Source organism: Pleuronectes platessa, chromosome 15 (assembly GCF_947347685.1).
Source record: "Pleuronectes platessa chromosome 15, fPlePla1.1, whole genome shotgun sequence".
NCBI classification, from domain to species: Eukaryota; Metazoa; Chordata; class Actinopteri; order Pleuronectiformes; family Pleuronectidae; genus Pleuronectes; species Pleuronectes platessa.
In genome coordinates this window covers 19,704,417-19,725,800 of record NC_070640.1, presented here as the reverse complement: position 1 = coordinate 19,725,800, position 21,384 = coordinate 19,704,417, and the positions used below count along the sequence as shown (strand labels likewise).

Below are 21,384 nucleotides of genomic sequence, written 5' to 3'. Positions count from 1 at the left end.
ATTACCTGCATCTTGAAAAACACATACAAACTGTATTTAGTAGGAAACAATGGGGCAAGAGACCAGTAAACATTATACATCACAATTTTCATAAACGTATTTATTATTTTACAGTATAATAAAGTGTCTGGGAATATCAATTACACATTATAAAAACAAAAACAAATGAATTTTGTTCAGTGGGATAAATACTATGTACATTTTTAAATCCTGTCAAACTACCCTGATTCTTAATGGTCCAGCCAACATGAGTGTCGTGCGAACACCTCCCACTAGGTGGAGCTACCGCAGCGCATCACATCCGATACGCCTTGAAAATCCCATCAGAAGAAGTTGATGACGTCAGCTGCCGTAAACAACGTCCAGACGTCTGAATGAGCAGCTTATGATTTAGTCCGGAAGCTAAAAACTTGGTTTTCTTTTTAGTTTCCTTTAGTTTAGGTTTGGCTTGGCGCCTCGGGACACTGTATCACATGGGGACCGATAGCTTAACATGAAACTCCGGGTGCAGAATGACAGGTGAGCCGCAGCCCTCACAGCCGTGTGTGTGACCGGGGAGGAAACCACCGCTAGCTGCTAATGCTAACCCCAGCCCAGTACTGCTCAGGAAGTGGTCGGCTGTTTGCTGTCTCTGTCCACACATGTGTGTGTAGAGTTTCATTAGAGAACGATGCTACTGTCATTAACATTTGTGTATTTGTGAGACGATCAGGATGAGCTAACTTCTGCACGTTCACCTGCCGATCAGTCAGTGGAGGTTAGCAAACAAAACACTCCTGCTAACTCAACAGGGATCCCTGTAAATGCTGCGTTGCAAACAGTGTTTATTAATCAGTCATTTAATATGTGAATACACTTGATGTTTAAAGACAACACGGAGTCATTTTATTTTCTCTTAACCTTGAACCATGTAAGAAACAATGGCCCCAGCGACTTGTTTGTGTTGATCTTCTGTCCTCAGATAACTGAGGTGTTTCAATATAACTAAAAACCATACGGTTTGTATTTCTGACCATTCTGCCATAGCACATCTTAATGCAGCTGTAATAAACAGCTGATATTGGATTTAGTGTCTGATCCCGTCTTATAGTTTATTAATTACATTTTAAGTTTTATGTTATTGTTGTCTTATAAAAACTGTCAGGTTGTTTGTTTTATATTAACATGTATCTCCCCTTTTCTTACTGTTCAGATTCAGACAACCTTATTAATCCTAGAGGGGCAACTTGCCATGCTGTCTAACTCATTCATGTAAATAAATACAGTTGTAGCCACAATCAACAACAACAAACCAAAATGTCAATGATCTTGGAGAAGACCTTATCAGACAAAACATGAAACCAACACAAGAGATTTACAGAACTTTCTTTGTTCAACATCTGTTTTTCTTAAATGTTCTGTACAGATACATTTAATCAATCTGTCTTTTCTATGGTAGGAGTGATTCCAGACGAGCACTGATAGTAAGGGAGTCTCCTACTGTAATGCAGCCCAATTCAAGCGAGCCGGACGCTCATGCAGGAAATGGTGTGTCCCTGACGCTGCAACAAGATCTTCTCACCAGGACGCCGGGCTCTGGTTTAGCTGCTGCCATCCCTGAGAGCCACGAGGTGCGGGTGCCCATGGCAAGCGAGCCTGGGGAGTCCGGTGGAGGGACGTCATCATCCAGGAGGTCCAGAGTCAGTTTCCACGGCCACCCACATTCACACTCACACGGACATAATCGGGCGCAGCATCACTCCAGTTCAGAGCCCGAGCTTGACCCGCCTGACCCGGATCTGGACTCGGGAGAACCCAGCTCCTCCATGTCGGAGCTTCGCTATCTCTTCCGCTGGCTCCAAAAGAGTCTTCCTTTCCTCATTATACTGTGTGCTAAGCTGGTCATCCAACATACTCTTGGTGAGTATGAGTTATGCAGAGAGCATTCTGAAAAACAGTGAACACAAGAGAAGCCTCTCAAATTCTCTCTTTGTTTTCCAGGTCTAGCAGTTGGGGTTGGCCTCTTCACAACTTTTTTATATGTGAATAAAAGTATACAAACGCAAGTTTTTCTTCAGGTAAGTCAAGAGAATGAAAGTCATCGGTTCATGATGCAGATCAGCTTTGCTGTTAGAATCCTAAACTATGTTTTTACCCGTCTTAGGATCATCACTCAAGGCTGCAGAGCATCTGGCTGCTACTCTTCCTGATCTTCTCAACACTCCTGCTCTACTACACTTTTCTCACTGAGACACTTTACTATTGGTAAGGTCCAACTCATCTGGTACAATCAGCAGAGATAAATCTATACTATGTCACATTGACCACTGTATGCATATGCTGGCTAAATGAAATGCACCTTATTTATCAGCTAAGCCGGGGAAGCAGTTTAATTTGAGAGAATTGTGCCACTTAACCTAAATGTCGGTTTCCTTCCAGCCTCATCTTCCTCAGCCCATCCATTGAGCCGCTGGGTTTCTGGGAAGTTCTCTGGGCAGTCGGCATCACCAATTTCATCATTAAGTTCCTCATCATGGGGATTAAGTGCCTTATTCTGCTGCTGCCATCTTCACTAGTGACCAACAGAGCCCAGGTAAGACTAGTGGATTTGATTTTGGGCTGTTTGATGAAAGAAAACAATTGTCACTGTAATGCTAAGTACTTCTTTTTCTATCTCCAGGGGAGGTGGATGATGCTGACTGAGGAGCTGGGTCAGGTGCACCAGGCCATGGCTCCAGTTTCACTGTGGTTCCGCTACCTGGTCAGCTACCAGGAGGCTGAGGGGGCCTTTGGACTCACACTCGGGGTCCTGCTGGCTTTGGTCTACCTCATACTGAAGGTGTGGTCACTGGAATTTTACAAATATAGGCTACAGCTACACCTTATACATTTGAGTTTAAAACCAAAACAATTTCTGTCCAGACGAGCGTTCAGAAATAATAATCTGTTCAAAAGTGACATGTATAAGTGCGGATGAAGCTGCTGATCTTTGTTGTTTACATGTTTAAAGTAGCACTGTGTGACTGTGACAAAATTGTTGTTTAATTAAAAATTTAAATTGTTTAACTTAAATTGTTTTGTTCTTTCTCTCTTTGTTGCAGCTTTTAGGATTGTATAGCCAGTGGACTTCTCTACTTAAAACCGTGAGGATATGTCTGAGTGGAGAGGTTAGTGTTTAACATCTTTATCTAAAAGTTAATGTTCAGAGTCAGTCACCAGCTGTGTTGAGGTTTTTCACCCCTCTGCACGACAGTGTTTTCAGATTCACCTTGAGGGAAGTGCAATCATTCACTTGAGACTCAAAGACGCACTGATTTTCTTTTGTTGATCAAAAGTCCAGGTCACCGTTTGGCCTCACATTTAATACTGACATTTATTGGATTGGATTTTGGTTGACATTGATCAAGGTGGCTATGACTTCACAAAACCCAATTTTGCCACGTGAATACATTCTCCTAAGAACTAAAAGAATTCAAATTTTGGCACAATCCGATTACCTTATAAACATGTTTTTGGCCTCTTGAACATGACATCTCATATCTGACTCTTGGGAATTTCTCATTAGATTTCATTAAAGGTCAAAGTGACCCCATGATTCTGGAATGTTCTTTCATGTAAACTGAAACTGTCCCGGTTGTCAGAGACATACAACTGCATGTAATTTTGGTTCTCTTTTGTTCCTCAGCATACAGGCACAGCAGCCACTAGGAGTCAGTGCAGCGAGGCGGGAGATGTCTGCCCCATCTGTCAGGGAGAGTACAGGGAGCCCCGGGCTCTGCTCTGTCAGGTAAAACCAAACTACTACTGTACCATAACGTTGTTCAGGCTTTGTCAGGATTGTAGTTGGTAGGAATTTTCCTCTGAGGAGCATTATTAAGCATTTATTCCTTAAAGGGATAGTTCACCCAAAGATTCACTATCTACAAACCACTATGCGGATGGAGCAGGTGGGTGAAGTGTTTGAGTCCACAAAAAAAAAAAAAAAAAGCCTTGATACTGTTTTGGGGGGTGAATCATCCCTTTTTAACAAAAGTTGTATAACAATATTTAGGTAGAAATTTTCCCATCTGCCAGTTTTTAGTCTGTGAAAATACGAAAAACAGGCGATACAATCTGTGTAATGTTCTCTTTATTCAAACTCCTGCTCTCGTGTTTGCTACTGTAAGATAACCCACATTCTCCTTTTTGAAATGATCCTCTTCTCATCTGATCCCTTGTTTTCTCGAGTTGATCTTTTGCTCTGTTCGTGTACACGGGCCGGACGCACTAACACGATGCTGCTTCTCTGTTGCGCAGCACATTTTCTGTGACGAATGCATCGCTCTGTGGTTCAACCGGGAGAAGAGCTGCCCGCTCTGCCGCACGGTGATCACAGAGAAAGTCTACAAGTGGAGGGACGGAGCCACTTCGCCACACCTGCAGATTTACTGATGAATGAGGGGGCGGGACATTGCTATTAGTTTGTACTTTAATGTGATTTTTTTTTTCTTCTATGCCTGTCAAACCCCACTGACAAGTAATGTTATACACACTGTTTGATGCATCAGCTAAGGGCTGCACCCACTGTGGGCCGGGGTCACACAGCTCACACCTGCAGGAGACATGTTCCTGCCTTATCGATCGGCACATCCCTCCATGTCTCTGACAGACAAACGGAAAGTTGATTATTTTCATCCATTCAAATGTTTTATTTTTTCAGTTTAAAGTTTCTCTCCCTGTGTTGCTTTTATTTAACCTTATAATCTTAATATAAACTTTCTTCATGGGGCAGTTGTCTACTTGTAAATATGGAAAGATTAGGAAATATATTTAAAATGAAGTATTTTAAAGAGTTGTCCTCCTTCATACGTTTGAACGTGAACCTTGTCCATCAAGTGTTTTCTAAATTTTTGGACGCAACTTTTGTGATTTGTAACAATAAATGTGCGGAGTAGAGCGGCTGCACATCTCTGTTCAGGAGCGCTCGCTGCTTTAACGGGTTCAAATGTGAGACTGAAGGGCTGACGACCACCTCACTGCAGAGCACACAGTAGAGTCACATGGTGCAGGTAAAGGAACTGTCAACAATGATCAGTTTGCCTTTTGCTTTCAGCTTTTGGTGACAATTTTTAACTGGTGAAAAGGATGCAACTGAGCTTGTGAGATTGATTTACACAAAAGAATATTTTTCTATAGAGGTGACTCAGCCTCGTTTTTGTAAAAACCAAAGACTGGGAGAAACATCTATTTTATTATGTACAAAAATAATTTTACTGTGTTATTTTTATCCATTTTGATCCATCAAGTATCTGAATAAAGACTTACATTTGATTGATGTGACTCGTTTCATGAAGCACAATGACAATGGTTTATTTAACTAACAGTAAAGTCCGTTACCGTCTCAGGACCTGGTCACATATGTGCAAATGTTTCAGTGGCAAACCACCTGTTCACTTCAATCTTTGTGAACCAGGTAGAAACATTCACTTCCTGTGGTGAAGCAAATGACCCACCATATTGACTATACATGACTGAATGACTTGCGTATGAGTGACTGTACCTTTATGACCTCACAATACATTTTTATCTTAGTGAACAAAGAGCAGTTAATATGAATCCGTAAATGGCACATTCAAAATTAACTGTTTCATTGCCTTTTATCAGAAATAATATATTTCTATTTGGACTGTAATGCACTATCGGAAGGAGTAAATCAACAGGATGTTAATTGGCGATTCAAACACGCATTCAACTCAGAGTTGGAGTTCCACACCTGAAAGTAGCTTGATCACATTGCATCTTGTATGCATCTCAAACACACTAACAGAAACGACATGTTTCATTGATAGTTACTGCTCATTAACCTGACAGTCATTTATTAGTGAAGCAAAGGAATGCATGTCCTTGAGGTCTAACAGGAAGTGAACTTTATGGAACGACCCCAAACTTTTTCACACATTTACAATAAACAGCAAACCGTACAAACACACTGGAATCTGTCAGCAAAGGCACAATGCCACTCCCATTGAATTTTGCATCAGTTTCTGTAATCCACAATATCTGCCCTTACTAAAACACTGCGGGGGAAAAAATGAAGTTCAAGTTCTCATTTGAGGAAAATCTTAGATATCAAAACATTTTCTGAAACCCCCCCCCCATGAATGAGGCTCAACTACAAAATAAATACTGTTAGACATTAAGGTCACCATCCTCAAGTATAGAATAAAGAAAAAGCTGCATCTGAGGTTGCTGGAAGTAAGACAAGGCCTGTGGAAATAAAAACCCATACTCTACATGTGTTTTATCATCATACTCTGAAATGAACGCTGAATCAAATGATCACACATTCTGCTGCTTCATCTAAATAAAACTACGTAATAAATATTCAGTTTGCATAGTGTGAACAATGCAGTGGAAACATTGGAGCTTTAAATAAATAGAAACAAAGAAACCTAACAGAGTGAAAAACGTGGAGTGACTGCGGTTTGACCGGAATGGTAGAAAAAATGATTTATCCTCTCAGGCTGACACATTAAATAAACATATGAACTTAACACAAGCTTCAACTATGTGTAAAAAATTATTAAAGGTAACTTACAGTAACACATTTAAACGTATCGGAGTAACAACGTGGAAAACAAAACACCTAAAATGTTGGATGAGGAAAAAAACATGCTTGATCTTTGAACCTGGCAGAAATCTGACTCTGCAGTCGTCATTCAGCAAAAAGGATTTGGTTCATTGAGACAGTGCAATTGGTCAATTTTAAACAAGTATTTGAATCAAAAGAAATATTAGGGAGCAATTCAAACATCCATCCAAATCTGCATATGACTGTGTGGTTAAGATGCAAAGTTTCAAATAGCTTTGACTCCAGAGGCTGGAACTGCAGCTTCATGTCAAACATCTCAGTTAAAACCCATTTGAATATTATGCGACTGGGTTTATCCCAATAGCACTGAGAGCCCTCAACTGTCAATGCATTAAAAGCATATGCAGAACACATAGAACAAATGAACGAATGCAGCCGGAAGCAGTGAAAGGCTCTGATATCAATTTGGAGGAACATGTTCCAGGTCAACGTGTTTCTTGGTCACTATAACTAGGAATGAGACTGCAACAGTAAATGAGGTAAAAAAATAATGCTGCAGGGGGTCTTAGGAACGAAGCGCAAAAAGGCATTAAAAGTCTGTTTACATTCAACACAAAGGAACTGAATGGTGCTTCTGGACAGGCCTCCTGCAGAAAGCATTCCAGTCAGCCGAGGCAGCAGAATCGATTGTGGTGAACCGATGCTTTCGTCTGAAATTTCACTGCTCATCTTTTTATAGCTGCTTTTACCGTAAGTCATGCCCCCCTGCCCCCCCCGGTCCTAACCACACGCTCCGGCGACAAAGACAAAGGCAAAGTGATTATTTTCCTCCAATGTAAAGGAATGCTGTGTTCATAGTGGAATTCAATTCAGTATTTCTACATTGACTCATAGTGTAACCTGCAAGGTATTATCAAAAGGTGAACTTAAAGTAACAAACTAAACAAAAACAGTCTGGCATGTTGAGGGAGAAGAGGAAACCTCCTGTAACCAAAGTCTCTCAACGTGATGGAGGCGACAAGTCGTAAACACTAAAAGTAACATGGTCCAGACTTGAGGATAAAAAAGCACCATTAAGTCATATAACACCGGCTGAGTACACGGTAACAAGCTACAGCCCATTTATCAACTGGTCATGTCCAGCCGAGAAGCAAATCTACTTCCTTTGAGAAGCACCTCTCCTACACCACTCCTCAGACTGACTGCACATCTACAGTAGATACAGAGTCTACACATCACTGTTTAACTCAGATGTGAACTATAACCTGCAAAAAACTATTTAAGATCCCAATAAATACCGTGTGACAAAAACACTGGGAGCAGAAGCAGATCTCTCTCATTGGTTTGGAGTCTAGCCTTGGTTTGTTGTTCTGTCCGTGATGTGTTGCTGGGTTTTTGTGTCAAAACTGTGGTCTCATCAGAAAATAACACACCGTCTATGTGTTGGGAGAACTGGACCAAACTTAAACCAGGGTTGGATGTTTTCTTTGTGAGAAAAAGCTTTTGTCAAATGAAAAAAATGAGATTCCGTTGTGACATTTAGGAAGCAACCGGTACCCAGAGGAAACTCCTGCAGCTCCTTTAACGCCGTCCTTAGCAGCCTCCCTGCCCGACCTCTTCCAGTCTCATCAATGCTGGACAACTTGTTCTTTGTAATGCCACGTTTTCTGCACTTGTTGATAACCGTCTCTTCTGTGCAACACATTCTAGCTAATGCCTTGAAGATTCTTATACCCCTGTCTCTCTCCTGATTAATATCTTTCAACAACCAGGAGGCTCTTTGTGGATCATGGCTTAAACAATAGAATACAAATAAGGTGATGTCAAGAAAACTTAGTGGGAACCGTATTCAGGGTTAATCCGAGTCAGCTGTATAATGACTACTATTTAACCCAAGTTTTCATGGGATTGGTTGATAATGAACACAGCCACATCCCCAATTATAATAGGTCACACACATTTAGGCAACCTGGTAATTTTCACAAAAATTCTCTTGAATTTCAGAGGGTAAAGTTCAAATTAAAGGTGGAAAAGGTCTGAACACACCTGTTCAAACTGCAGACAAAACACTGAACAGGGATGTGCAGACTTTGTACTGTCTACACTACTGTAGTAGATTGCTGAGCATCAGTGGCAGGCTGAGGAGGCCATGCTGAGTCAGGAGGACTTTGGAGGCCAAAAAGGAGAAGGCGCAGCTGGAAGAGCTGGTGATCTGCATTGACAGTGTCAGGCAATATTTCTTAATAAAATAAAATTCTACAAGTCTCTCTTGAAGAAAACGATAAAAGAGAAGGAGGGGAATTAGAAGAGTCCTAATGTTCACAGGCAAGCCGCGCGTCATAGATTCATGCGCAGGTGTTCGGGCCGCTTGGAGTTCATGGGGTAGGCCTGCTTTTTATACAGTCCTGCATTGACGCCTGAAGGTTGCCTGATGGGAAGTGGCGCCGAGACCTCCGAGTTGCTGCCGCTGCCCGTGTCCATTTGCTCCACTGCTGACACTTCCATAGGTTGCTCTCCAGAGCCCGAGGACAGCAGGGATGAGCCGCCTGTCAGCTTGAGTCCTCTGGGCCAACACTCCCCTCCTGCAAATTTCACAGGACTGTTGGAGAGAGAAGATGTGAGAAAATTTAAAATTCCCCAGAGCTTTTGGACAGGTCCTTTTCTAAAAGGTACAGAGGCAGATATGTGTGTCGCACAATTATAAATGGACGAGTTTTTATCATTGACAACCTGGAAAAAATATTAGAGCTAAAGGCCAATTACTCAGTAAGGATTTGATTTTGGAAAACTGACCCCTCCCATTCTTGAACTATACTGAATGTGATGATCAGCTATTTTCAAGCTTTCAGGCAATTACTGTTGTGGCATTGGAAAGAAACTTCTATTTACACTGGATGGATTTATTTAGGCCCGGCCGACGTTTACAAGGTCAGCAAATGAGTCAGACTTGTTGTGGGAGAGACTTGTAAATGACCAGTGGAATTTGATGGAAGCAGAGAGAAAAACAACTGGCTGTTACCTCACAGGTGTTCTTGGGCTTCCCGGGAACTTCCGTGGTGAGCGTACTTTTGGTTCGAACGAGAATTTCTCTTTGACGTTTTCCAGCACAGATGGGGCTACATATGTGAAACCCTGTGGAAGGGGTGGGGGACAAAAACAGAGAGATCTGAGTCCACCTCTTCAAAGAGCATCTTTCTGAAAACAACCCACAGCTGATGATGAGAAATGAAACTCTGAGTAAACCAGATCATGCAATGTGGTGGAACAGTGATTGAAGCTTCCAGGAAAACAAACAGGACTAAACCAGATGGGAAGAATTAACCGATTCTGGTAAGGCCTACTTGTTGAAAAGAAAATTTTAAAAATCATGTCCAGAGGTTGTCTTTGTAGGTTTGTTTGCAGACAACACAGAAACTGTAAAGGGCAAAAGTAAATGTCACATTGTTGTTCTACTAAAATCCCTAACTTTCCTCAAAACAACCAGATCTAAAAATCCAGCATCATCGTCTTCGCTGGCATCACCTGTACTTTAGTTTACTTACTCGACAATTAAACTGATAGTATTACTCAAAATCACTGTTTATTGTAAGTTCTAAGAGACATTGACAACAAATTATGCGTTAAATTACATTTATTGGTCGTCTTACATTAAGCTCAGGTTGATATACATAGATATTAGTCTCTAAGGTGTTAACTGGCAGTAAAAGTGACTCCTGCTTACTGCTCTTTGAAGTCACATTTACTCCAAAATAGGAAAAGGTGATCACAACAAAAACAACAGGGTTTTTGTGTAAGCCTTCTCACTACAACACAATGATGCAAGGCAGAGGTACCTTAGTCTTCAGCAAGTGGCCTTATTGTACGCAGCATAACCTTTTATTGTCATTTTCAACAAGCATCATATTTGAGTGGCTGCACGGCCTGTCAAGGATTATTCCTTATATAAATTGTTTTGAGCGTATTAAAACCCTATGGAAACTGTAAGCCAGATGTTGAGACAGCACAGCAGCTGGATGCACGATTTTCTGTGGAAGTCCAGAACCTACCAGGAAGACTTGATTGGCACTTTCGCTGAGCGTGGAGTCATCAGGGCTGTCCACTGGAGGCTGGCTGGTGAACTTGGAGTCAAACTGGCTGACGTCATCAGCCGATTGCTGCCAAAAGATGTAGGTCAGTTAATCATCTGGCATGGACAGGTCACACAGTATGTTGCTGCATTTAAAAATTTAATTAAATTAAAACTCACCAGGAAAGGTTTAAATGGCGGCTCTACTTTGCGAGCAAGGAGGTCATCCCAATTTAAATGTCGGAAGAATGAATGAGCCTGGGAAAGACAAGGACAGGAGCAAGGTTTGAATATTTCCAGACCACCAGGTTTATCAAGGTGGATTCTCATTTTCTAAGGTAATGTATTAAGTCCCAGATCAGGATGTTAACACAATGCATGCACACACAGTGACTCTTCTTTCAGTGAATGTCATACCTGAACCTCAGCAGCATCTCCTGGTCCAGCCCCGAGTCGTAATGAGGCATTTCGTTTCAGCAGCTGGAAGAGAAAGTATAAAGATTCATTTTTCTCCAAATATTTCAGCAGAGACACAACAGCCAGTGAAGCCAAGTGCAGAAGGAAGGATCCTACAACTCACCTTTTTCAGAAGGTCCCTGGCTTCTTGTGTGAGGTAAGGTGGAAGGCTGAGTTTACATTTCAAGATTTTGTCAATCGTCTTCTTTCGGTTTTCACCAGTGAATGGTGGCTGTTAAAAAGGAGAATGTAAGAAACAATAGTTCAGCAAGTGTTTCCTCCTTCAATTGGCCTCTCCATGGCACAGGATGCTTATACTAGAGCCACATACTAGAAGTATTATAAACCAATTTCAGTTCTATTTTATGACAGGTAAAATGAACGATGACGTTTTCTTACTTCAATCTGCATCATAGACTGTTTATAAAAAGCTCAGGACACAATGTCCAGCACACAAACATTAAAAAGTGACGGTTTAATGTAGAACTGTTTTGTGGAGGACTCACTAATGTCAAGGAATAATTCTGCAGTAGCTCCAGAGCATTAACACAGGACAGTCAAAGAGCCAGGTTTAGAACGGGCACTGCACTACTTTTAACAATGCGATGAAGCAGTGTGAACTTACTGCGCCTGTTAGCATGTCATACATAAGAGCTCCAAGACTCCACCAGTCCACTGCCCGGTTATGTCCACTCCTCATCAGGATCTCTGGAGCCCTGAGGAAAGAGAGAGAAGTAGAAGATTGTGTCCAGTCTCAATGCTCAGATGTTTTCAAAACAGAATCTGAACTTAGCGTGACTGTATGACATACATGTATTCAATAGTGCCACAGAAGGTGTGGGTGACTGTTCCGTCATGGATGGACTCTTTGCATAGACCAAAGTCGGTCAACTTCACATGCCCTGCATAGAAACAGAACCACAACAAGAGCGTGAGAGAAACCACACATTAAACAAACAATAAATCGAGTATCACACTAACCAGAGAAAGAGGGAACAACAGTGCACGTGTGGACGTCTAGATACAGGTCTTTCAAATTGACTTTTTCTGAGCAGCCTTTCAGGCTTATTTACCGTTGTTGTTGAGCATGATGTTCTCAGGCTTCAGGTCTCTATAGATGATGCCCTTTTGATGCAGGTGACCCAGTGCCATCGAGATTTCAGCCAGGTAGAAACTTTCAAGAGAAACAAGCAAGTTATCACGTCAATCTGTCTGTCTGTCTCTCTCTATATACATCTTACACTTCTTGACACCGTAATAATGTTCAACATTCCTCACACAAAAATGTAATTTTGATTATTTACACACTCTTATTTATTAAGCAGCTTATTTCATGTCATCATCCTTTTCCTCTACAGATTGTTAGCATGATACAACAACATGCACTGGAAGTCACTCTCTACCACATATCTGCCTGATTTCACAAAACTCACTGGACTCAGTGTTCTTAGGATGCCGTTTGCACATTTAAAATATACTAGCGTACTGACTTCAGAATCCACGTAAATGCTGTTAATCTCTTTAGCAGCTAATGTGTCATAGTTAACATTAGTGTTGCAGAGACAACAGATAACACATAAAGGAGGGAAACACTCTTAGGACATTAATTCTAAGGAAAAGTTCAACTCAACACTGTAAAGTAGTAAAAACAAGAGTAGAGCTAAGATATAATTGTATCCCTGGTCAAATGTTAAATATAGACTACACAGAATGGATTGCATCTATACTGTGCGCCAATGCCATTTAACTACTATGAGCCTCTCCTCTAACCATGTAGAGCAACTTGGTATCAGTGTCTTACTAATATTATTAGTAGTAGTATTTGGCAGGATAAGGAGGGATTCAACCACCGACACTGTGATCCATGGACAACCCACTCTATTCAGTTTAGTTGTAATGCGGGATATTAGTTTTGTGGTCCACAGTGCCGTCTCCCGTGTTATAATTGTGTATCTCAGATGATGTTTGTCTTTTGCTGGTGTATGCTAACGTTAGCAAGCTAGACTTAGCTGAGCAGCACAGAAGCAGCAACTGTGTGAAGGTTGATAGAAACCCGATTTAATGAGTCCGGTATGATCTTGCTTGACTTTTAAAAAAAAATGTTTTAAAGATGTGATGGTGAATAAACTCAAAGACTCTGCATCTGTTGTTTGTTTACGATCCCAGACATGGATACTACGTTACGCACATCACAATCAACAAGAATGACATGTTGACTAAATTGACTTACCAGGCTGTGTCTTCCATGAAGATGCCCTCTCTTTCCAGTTGCATAAAGAGCTCTCCTCCTGCATTAACCACATACAAAATATGTCAGTCAATTTTACTCACAGTTGAAATTTAGACCCATATCACAAATCCTATGCAATATTTTGACGAATGTGATTCATGACAATAAACTGCCATGACATCTTTGCTGTTTGTTTGAGTGGGCATCACTCTGCTCACCGCTGAGGTACTCCAGGATGAGGTACAACTTTCCCCCAGTCTGGAAGGCGTAGATGAGGTCTACAATGAACGGATGCTTCACCTCCTCCAGAATGTTCCGCTCAGCTTTGGTGTGCGCCGTGTCTTTAGCATTACGCACAATCATCGCCTTGGCAAGAGACAGAAAAACACCGAAAGTCAGTGTGTGAAAACATTCTGGCAATAACTTACACCAAACTGGCTGGTGTCAACAATGAGGGATCAGGATGCCATGATGGCTGCTGCAGTAAAAATGAGAACCTCAAGCTTCAGGGGGAATATGAGCTGGCTTTTCGGGCACAGTCACACATCAGCTCTGCGTCAGCTGGAGAGAGGAGGCCAAGCTGAACAGAGGCTGTAGCTTTGAGGTTTCTTGGGGAAAAGCCTGCTGTCATTATTTTGGGTGGTCTGTGCTTTGCTTCTGGCTGGAGCTGAATGCACCAGTATGATACCATTAAGGACGCATAGTGACATTACTTACACGTGAAACTCTATATACTGTTAAGCTCTATAAGACTTTGGAGTCAACTGAGTATTATAGGAGCTAATTCCCCATGGATGTTTGCCACTTGTGTTCCTTTACATATGAATTAGATCATTCAGACACTGCTTTAACACTACATTACTGTGAATGTACTGTAGGGGGCACTTGGGTATGCTCATTACAGGTGAGCCTTTGTGATCTTGACTATATTATACTGTGTATTAATATCAATATTAAAATCGTAGGCACTCACCTTCTTCAGGACTTTCATGGCAAATATTTTCCCGGAGGTAGAACCTGATACCTTCCGAACTTGAAACACCTGTAAAGATAAACATCAAAAGTCCATTTAAACAGGCTTTCTGTAGAATTCTCACTAAAGACTATTTCAACCTCATTAAAACTACAGAGAATTCAAAACCTATTTCCGTTAATTTGGTTAAAGTATAACAATATAGTGGAAAAGTAGGAGCAAAGATGTGAGCTTGAATAATTTCATTGACATGTTTTGCAGTACTGGTTCAGGATAAGTGGCAGAACATTTTTAGATGGAACCAATCAGAAACCATTATCTATTTTAAGTTCCTTTGCATTTTTGGTCAAATCAACACTTTCCCATAATGAGACAATAAGGTCATAATCACTACTGTAATGACTATAATAACTGCAGCTAGAAGTAATGGTAGTGCTTGCTGCAACACTGATGCTGCTGACTGAATCAAAAAAATGTTTTCCCAGTTGAATAGCCTCCTGTATGAAGTTTACAGTAATGACTATTCCACTTTTAGTATGGTCTTCTCACAGTTTGAAAATCGAAAACATTTTATTACAAACATTTCTAACAAGTAAACAGTGACAGTCTATTCAATTCAATACACTCAGAGCTTGTGATACCCTAGCGTCACTATTCTTTAAACCAGATATTTGCTATGTGTGAACTAGGTCTGGAAAATGTAACTTTATCACGGTGGGTATTGGGGACATTCAGAGACATTATTTATTACATATTCAAATAACTTCTTTAGCAATAATGAAAAGTTTGGAAGCTGTTGCATGTCTATTACTATGACAAAGAAATAAAAAACACAGCTCAAAGACCGGGAGCTTTATTTAGTTAGTGTCAAACCTGTATTATTTTTATATAATTCTGACTACAGCCCAAAAAGGAACTGCTCTGATTCTAAGTCACAGTTACAGTATGGCTTTAACCGCATAAATGTTGATAAAGTATGTGCCAAGGTAGATACTGTAACTAGACAGTGAGTGTTTTTGATACAGTGTAAGTACTGTGAAATGCTGAGAAATCCTCAAGCTGCAGAAAACGACGTCTTAGTCACACACAAAACCACTTCAAGTAAAGAATAAGTCATGCATTGGCTTGTTAAGGGAAATACGATCCCACTATAACTTTGGTGTGGATTTTCATTGTTACGCTAAGAAAGAAGTACGTCAGAAAATTTCCAGAGCTCGTCAGGTTGGTTTAAATAAACATGTTAACACCATGACTAGACAGATTTCCAAACGTACAATGCCAGTTTAAACTTTTAAAACATCTAAATTTTTCCAGTTTATATAGAAATGTCATCAGATTAGTGGTTAACTACCCGAAGTTAAAAAAATAGTTTAGGTCACAATTTTTTTTAATTTTTTTAAATCCCCTTGTTTTATAGACTTTTTTCAAGGGGATTAACAGACTGGTGTAAGCACGGCTTTACTGCAGCTTTAAATGAAAATGAAGGCAAACAAACAAGAACCACTTGAGTGAAATGTTGTTGTTGTTCTACAACATTTAACTGGTACTGAATATGCAGATAACATACGGGGTGCAGGTGATTATAGTTATATAATCATAACCTATTTGTATAACACATATCTAAAAAAGGTTAAAAAGTGCTTCAAACAAAAAAATCCATGGCAAAATGAGGAATGAATTATAATAAAAGGTAGTCAGTTCAGTTCAATTTGTAGAGCCAAATCATAACATAATAAGGTAAAGACCTTAAATTTATAGAGAAATATTTAATATCATTTGATGCTGGTGTAGGTAAAGTAGGAGGGGCTTCTGCGTTGCCACATCGTTTGTTCCAGACACTTTTCAAAATTATATTTCAAGACATTTCAAATGTAATGTTCAAAGAGCACGTAAACTAGCCCAACCAAACCAAAGTTACAAACCCAACTTCACAGCATTACTTATAGAATATATGGTTACAACATTCTGATTCTAAATGTCAAGTCAACATACATCTTTCAGAGTAATATGGAGGAGGAAGATAATGTACAGGTGTGTGGGAATTTGTTAAAATTCACATTCCCATGCCAGAGAATGATGAGTCTCACCTTTCCATAGCCACCTTTTCCCAAAACTTTAAGCAGCTCAAAGCATTCAGGCCTGATTTGCTCTGTTCCTTTGTTCACGATGCTCTCTGAAATTTCAAACTTCTCACAGTCATCCATGTTACTGGCAAAACAAAGAATAAAGAAAATAAATGGAAAACTGCACGTACACAACATTAACTCCACAGTGTGTTTACAATTTGCAAGAGCGACAGCAGCATTATGAGACAGTGTTACAAACATTTGTGCTTTAACATAGACTTGGTAAAGGTTAAACTGAGGTTGATGGTGCAGCAGTATACTAATGGGAATGGGATGCTGGGATGGGAGTGCACCGCTTAAGTGGTTCCTAAACATGTAAATACAAAAGGTACCTCAAATAGATCAAGATTAGAGTAAGGTTGTCCTATCTAATTATATTATTTACACTCATAATATATGATGTAAAAATATGAATATAAAAAAAACACCAATTCTATCAAATAAGTCTGGAGCAAACTATTATATTCATTATCTGACAAGATTTTGATGTCAGAAAATAGCAAAATAATTAACATCAAAGTCTCAAGTCTTTGAACAGATGATTGTGTAAGAAAAAAGTGACATTTATTGTACATCAATTATGGGGAGCTTCCCCTATCTTTCTCCAAGAGTGTGGTCTTTCAGTTTGAACTTTACTGTTTTCTATTTGAACCCTTTCACTCGGTACCCTGCGCTCGCACTCTTATAGCCCTTAAAATCCAAGAGCAGAAAACGCGAGAGCAGACGTTTCATGCACACACAGAAGCGAAGTGAGCGCGAGGAGAAGAGCTGAAGCTGGAGTGCAGGAACTCTGTCCAAGCAGCTAAATATCTGAGTGCAAGCTCACAGTCTGAGCACAAGCAGAGCAGACAGCCAGCAGTGGCTATTGGAGTGCGAGCACTGGGTTTCAGTGAAGGACGCAACATAATCTAAACATGAAATCCTGCTCTCAAGCTGAAAGACTACACATTGAATTGAGGTAGGAAAAATCAAAGTCAACTACTTGATTAATCGCTTGACATCATTCCCTGAGTTGATACTGTGATATTAACAGTATGATACTCACAATTCAAAGCCAGTGCACTGGTCCATGTATTCACTGAACTGAACCTGAAAACCACAGGAGGAGGAGGAATGTTAGTAACAAGCGAGACATAGTATTTATATTTGTTTAACATGTACACAGCTATTTAAACTTATTTTTTTGTATCTATTTAAGAATATTCCCTTGAGAACATGTTTATAATTAATAGCCAAAGTTGTATGCAAATCACATTCTAGTCTTAATAAGTATCTTGACGTCAAAGCTAATGGGACAGTGTGCTGCTGCTGCTTCCAGTCACTGTCCTGTTAGCGTCGCTCCGGTCACAGCGTGTTGTCGATCTGTTTCACTGTCTCTTCATTTAAAGTCCACTTACTAACAAAGTCTGAAGAGTTGTGAAACCATGTGACGTTCGCGTACTGAGCTGCACATCCCCGCGACAGACGAGTGCCGACGAAGGGCATGAAACCGATAAACATGACTCCATTATCGGACACACAGCAATGGACGCGAATGTATTTATCCTTTGTGTTCAGCGTTTATCATCGCGTTTTCACACGGTATTTCTCCATTATCCACCACCTCAGTGGGGTTTGAGAAGACAAGTAACGTTACCAAGGCCGAGCGGGGTCCATGCTAACTTCGGCAGGTGTAACTCACACATCAACCGGTCTGCCCTCCACACTTTGGACTCCGAGGATGGATTTGTCCGGTGTACCGACATGGCATTTGTGCAACAGGTCGTAGTTTTAAAGCAGTGGAAAAGCAATGATAATTTATTAAAGCTTACAACAGTACCTGTTTAAAAAGGTAGAAACAAATTTCCGCGGGAAAGTGGACGTGTCCGATAATGGATGCGCCACCGGTGAAGCCACAGTGCAGGCCTCAGAGTTTCTCGGCGCTAGCTAGCTAACAGAGGCGGCATTAGCATGAACGTTAGCGCGGACTCACCCCGTCCTCCAGGTCGTCGTCGGAGACGTTCTCGTCCGGTTGATCCAAATCGATGTCGAAAACCCCGGCCATGTCCACGGCGCTTCGGTCGCTGTTTAACCACAAAAGTCAGTCTCGCTCACCGGTCTCATGGAGGAGACATCACAGCTACAGCCGGCTACAGAGAAGCAAGCGTGGACTAGCATCCAGCTAACCACAACAACACGGGAGCAGAGCGGCAGCGAGACAGCGCCTCTAGTGGCCGGCACTGCTACACGCACTTTACAGTAACACATGATCATTGCACGTCCTTTTAAATAAAAAATATATTAACTGATTAGAAAGCAATTTTTTGTAATGTGTGTGTGCAATTAATTATTCAAACAAACAATTAAAACCATCAAGATATGCATTCAGGACATGTCAGACATAGGGAAAATACTTTTCCCCTATTTGTTTTGACTTTTACAGACAGACAATCAATTATCACGCTGATGTTACCAAACAAGTAAATACCTAGATAGATAGATATGTACTTTATTGATCCCAAACTGGGAAATGATTGTTTTACAGTAGTATGTCAAGGGCATTGCACATAGAGCCAAGTAGCAATAAAACAGATACGAAGAATTTAAATAACTAGAAATTGAATCAAATAAACATAAAATATGCTAAAAAAACTGTACATACACTCTCAGTAGATAACACACAATAAAGTACTAGATTACACGGTAAAGAACTAAATATGTAGAGCTGCTGACGTGACTTCAAGGCCTCCCAGAAATAAGTTGTATCTTTTTCAATGTCCTAATTATTGCACTAATGGGCAGCAGGATGTAAAAATGTTCCTCTTTAGTTTCCTCCACCTATGATGTGGATGGTCCTATTAATACACTGCCAAGTCATAATCAGATCATCTAATTGGGAGAATGTGTGGTTATGGGTTTGGTGGTCTCAGTTTATTTTTGTCAGTCCTGATGTTGCGGATCTAGTCATGTAGTTAAAGCCAGGCAGATCAACAGGGAAAGAAAAATGACCACATATACTTAAATATCTGTGTTATCTCATATCTTATCTAGACAAAACAATTCATCAAGAAAATAATAGGTAAATATATTGATCTTTATAGTGTAACCAATGCTAATGATCAAGTCCTTGTAAATAAATACACACATACTTGTCTGATTACTACATGTTTGGGACATTTTGTTGTATAAATGACATGGACTCAAATGGTGATCACTGATATCTAAATAAGAACCACAGCAGCAATCTATTTTAATTATAGGATATGTATCTATGATGTCAATACATTAGGACACATTTATCATATATTTGAATCTATCAACAATGCCAGACAAGTATGGCGATCAGAGGATGAATAAGGTCACAGTGGGAAAAGGTAAAAATGGTGAATAAATGCAATTCACCAGAATTGATCTGCTTCAACTTCATTGTCAGGGTCTTGTTCCTGACTATTCTTGACTCGGTCACATGGTTTACTGCGACAATTTAACACCATCATGTATGTTATCAGGATCATGTGCTTCACATAATACAACAATGCAAATCATCAGCTCTGAGAAAGGCCTTTTCGTGTCTGTACTCTGTAAGAGGTTAAATCTGTGGCCGCAGTGAGTTCCACCCAGTGGCAGGCTCTGTCTACAACAGCCTTCTACCAATAGGTGGCAGTAAGGAAATGGAAATCCTTCTCATGTGTGACACCCATTTTTTTTCATTCATCTTAAAATCTACGTCTAGTTACAGTGAGTCAATGATTTAAGACCAAGATCCAGAAAGAAGGCCAATATTTTATTAACCATAATTGTATTTTAGTTTATGAATTCATTGCTAGTTGCTCTTCCTTTTGCTTCAGAACTTCAGCTGTTTAGTTTCAAGAAAGGTTGATTAGAGTACAATTTAACTGAGATCTGAAAAGAGGCTTTTTCAGTTCATAGGTGACCTCTTTAGTTCTTCTTCAGTTCTGAAGAAGATTGGAACTGAACATTTGAAATGGAAACTCTTCAAGTATATGCACAACCAAGTCCTTGATTCAATCATTTTCTTGGATAACTGTGGGCACTTGGATGACTGAGAATCTTCACAAAGACATAGATGTTCTTGAATTAAAAAAAATCAAAAAAAATCAAATAGCGTAATAAGCAGAAAAGAAAATTACAGCTGTAGCAACTTTTTTTTCTGGTTTAATTTTTGGAGGGCATAAAGTAAAAAAATATGTTTTTTGAAAATGTTTCCCCACCAAACCCCTACCCATAACCAGTGCAAAAAACAAACAAACAAATACATATATGTATGTATGGATGTCTGATGTATGTACGAGGCATCTTTTAACAGTTGGAGAGCAATTTGAGTCTGGTAAAATAAAATCTCTGGCTTGATATGCGGCCAGCAAATGGATACTCCTCTGGTTTAAGGACCATCATCAGAGCTGATGATGAAGGGGGTGAAGGGGAAGATTAAGTATTTGTTCATAAACAGGGAGGTTCTGGTCTCATTGTTTTCTTGTTTTAATGGCCGCCTCCACACTTTATTTTGATCTTTGTGGCACTGGAGCCTGTTGCTGTTTTCCTCTCTCTGTATTTACAAGATGTTCGTGATTCCTCATCCAACCCTCTGCTCCGAATTCTTTTGCGTTGTTGGGAAATATCAAGTTGCATTTTTGAAACATTTGAATATGTCTGAGATCAGGTTGGTTCATGTCCTCATGCCTCTGAGAGTGTTTCAATACACGAAGACGTTTGTGATATTCTTTGTCAGGAAAGAAGGATGTAAACACAGCAGTGAGGGTTTCATTTGGTCCGGTCATTTAGATAATCTTGACATTTCTCTGAGTTTATAACATGTAAAAATGTGAAAGGATTGTAGAGAGCATAAATAATTCGATTTTTACAAAGCCACTTTTGAAATGCATTTCATAACATAATCTATTTGTACAGCTGGGAACAGTTAAGCAGAATCTAAATCTAAACCAAATTTCTTAATATCAAACACTTTTTGTTAGTTTTTCTGTC

General features: G+C 40.1%; 2 protein-coding genes across 5 annotated transcripts; one reads left to right on the top strand and one right to left on the bottom strand.

The window, feature by feature from the left end:
• The first annotated feature begins 331 nt into the window (after window positions 1-331).
• Window positions 332-5,289, top strand: rnft1 (ring finger protein, transmembrane 1). The gene is made up of 9 exons (XM_053441051.1): window positions 332-519; window positions 1,439-1,899; window positions 1,981-2,057; window positions 2,144-2,244; window positions 2,419-2,572; window positions 2,660-2,818; window positions 3,081-3,146; window positions 3,665-3,766; window positions 4,276-5,289. The coding sequence occupies exons 1-9, from the start codon at window positions 494-496 to the stop codon at window positions 4,408-4,410; spliced, it is 1,281 nt and encodes a 426-aa protein (XP_053297026.1). The 5' UTR covers window positions 332-493; the 3' UTR covers window positions 4,411-5,289.
• A 506-nt stretch (window positions 5,290-5,795) lies between these two features.
• Window positions 5,796-18,608, bottom strand: rps6kb1a (ribosomal protein S6 kinase b, polypeptide 1a). 4 transcript variants are annotated; one of them, XM_053441049.1, is made up of 15 exons: window positions 18,374-18,608; window positions 17,447-17,490; window positions 16,363-16,448; window positions 14,276-14,344; window positions 13,521-13,668; window positions 13,303-13,360; window positions 12,146-12,246; window positions 11,884-11,974; window positions 11,698-11,788; window positions 11,197-11,304; window positions 11,034-11,096; window positions 10,797-10,874; window positions 10,597-10,704; window positions 9,570-9,682; window positions 5,796-9,149 (listed from the first exon to the last, which is right to left on the bottom strand). In XM_053441049.1, the coding sequence occupies exons 4-15, from the start codon at window positions 14,291-14,293 to the stop codon at window positions 8,888-8,890; spliced, it is 1,239 nt and encodes a 412-aa protein (XP_053297024.1). In that variant the 5' UTR covers window positions 14,294-14,344; window positions 16,363-16,448; window positions 17,447-17,490; window positions 18,374-18,608; the 3' UTR covers window positions 5,796-8,887. The 4 variants fall into 4 exon arrangements, with proteins under 4 accessions (XP_053297024.1, XP_053297022.1, XP_053297021.1 ...); XM_053441047.1 differs by having other exon boundaries at window positions 16,363-16,483; window positions 17,447-17,484; XM_053441046.1 differs by having other exon boundaries at window positions 16,363-16,483; window positions 18,374-18,607.
• Between the last annotated feature and the right edge of the window lie 2,776 nt (window positions 18,609-21,384).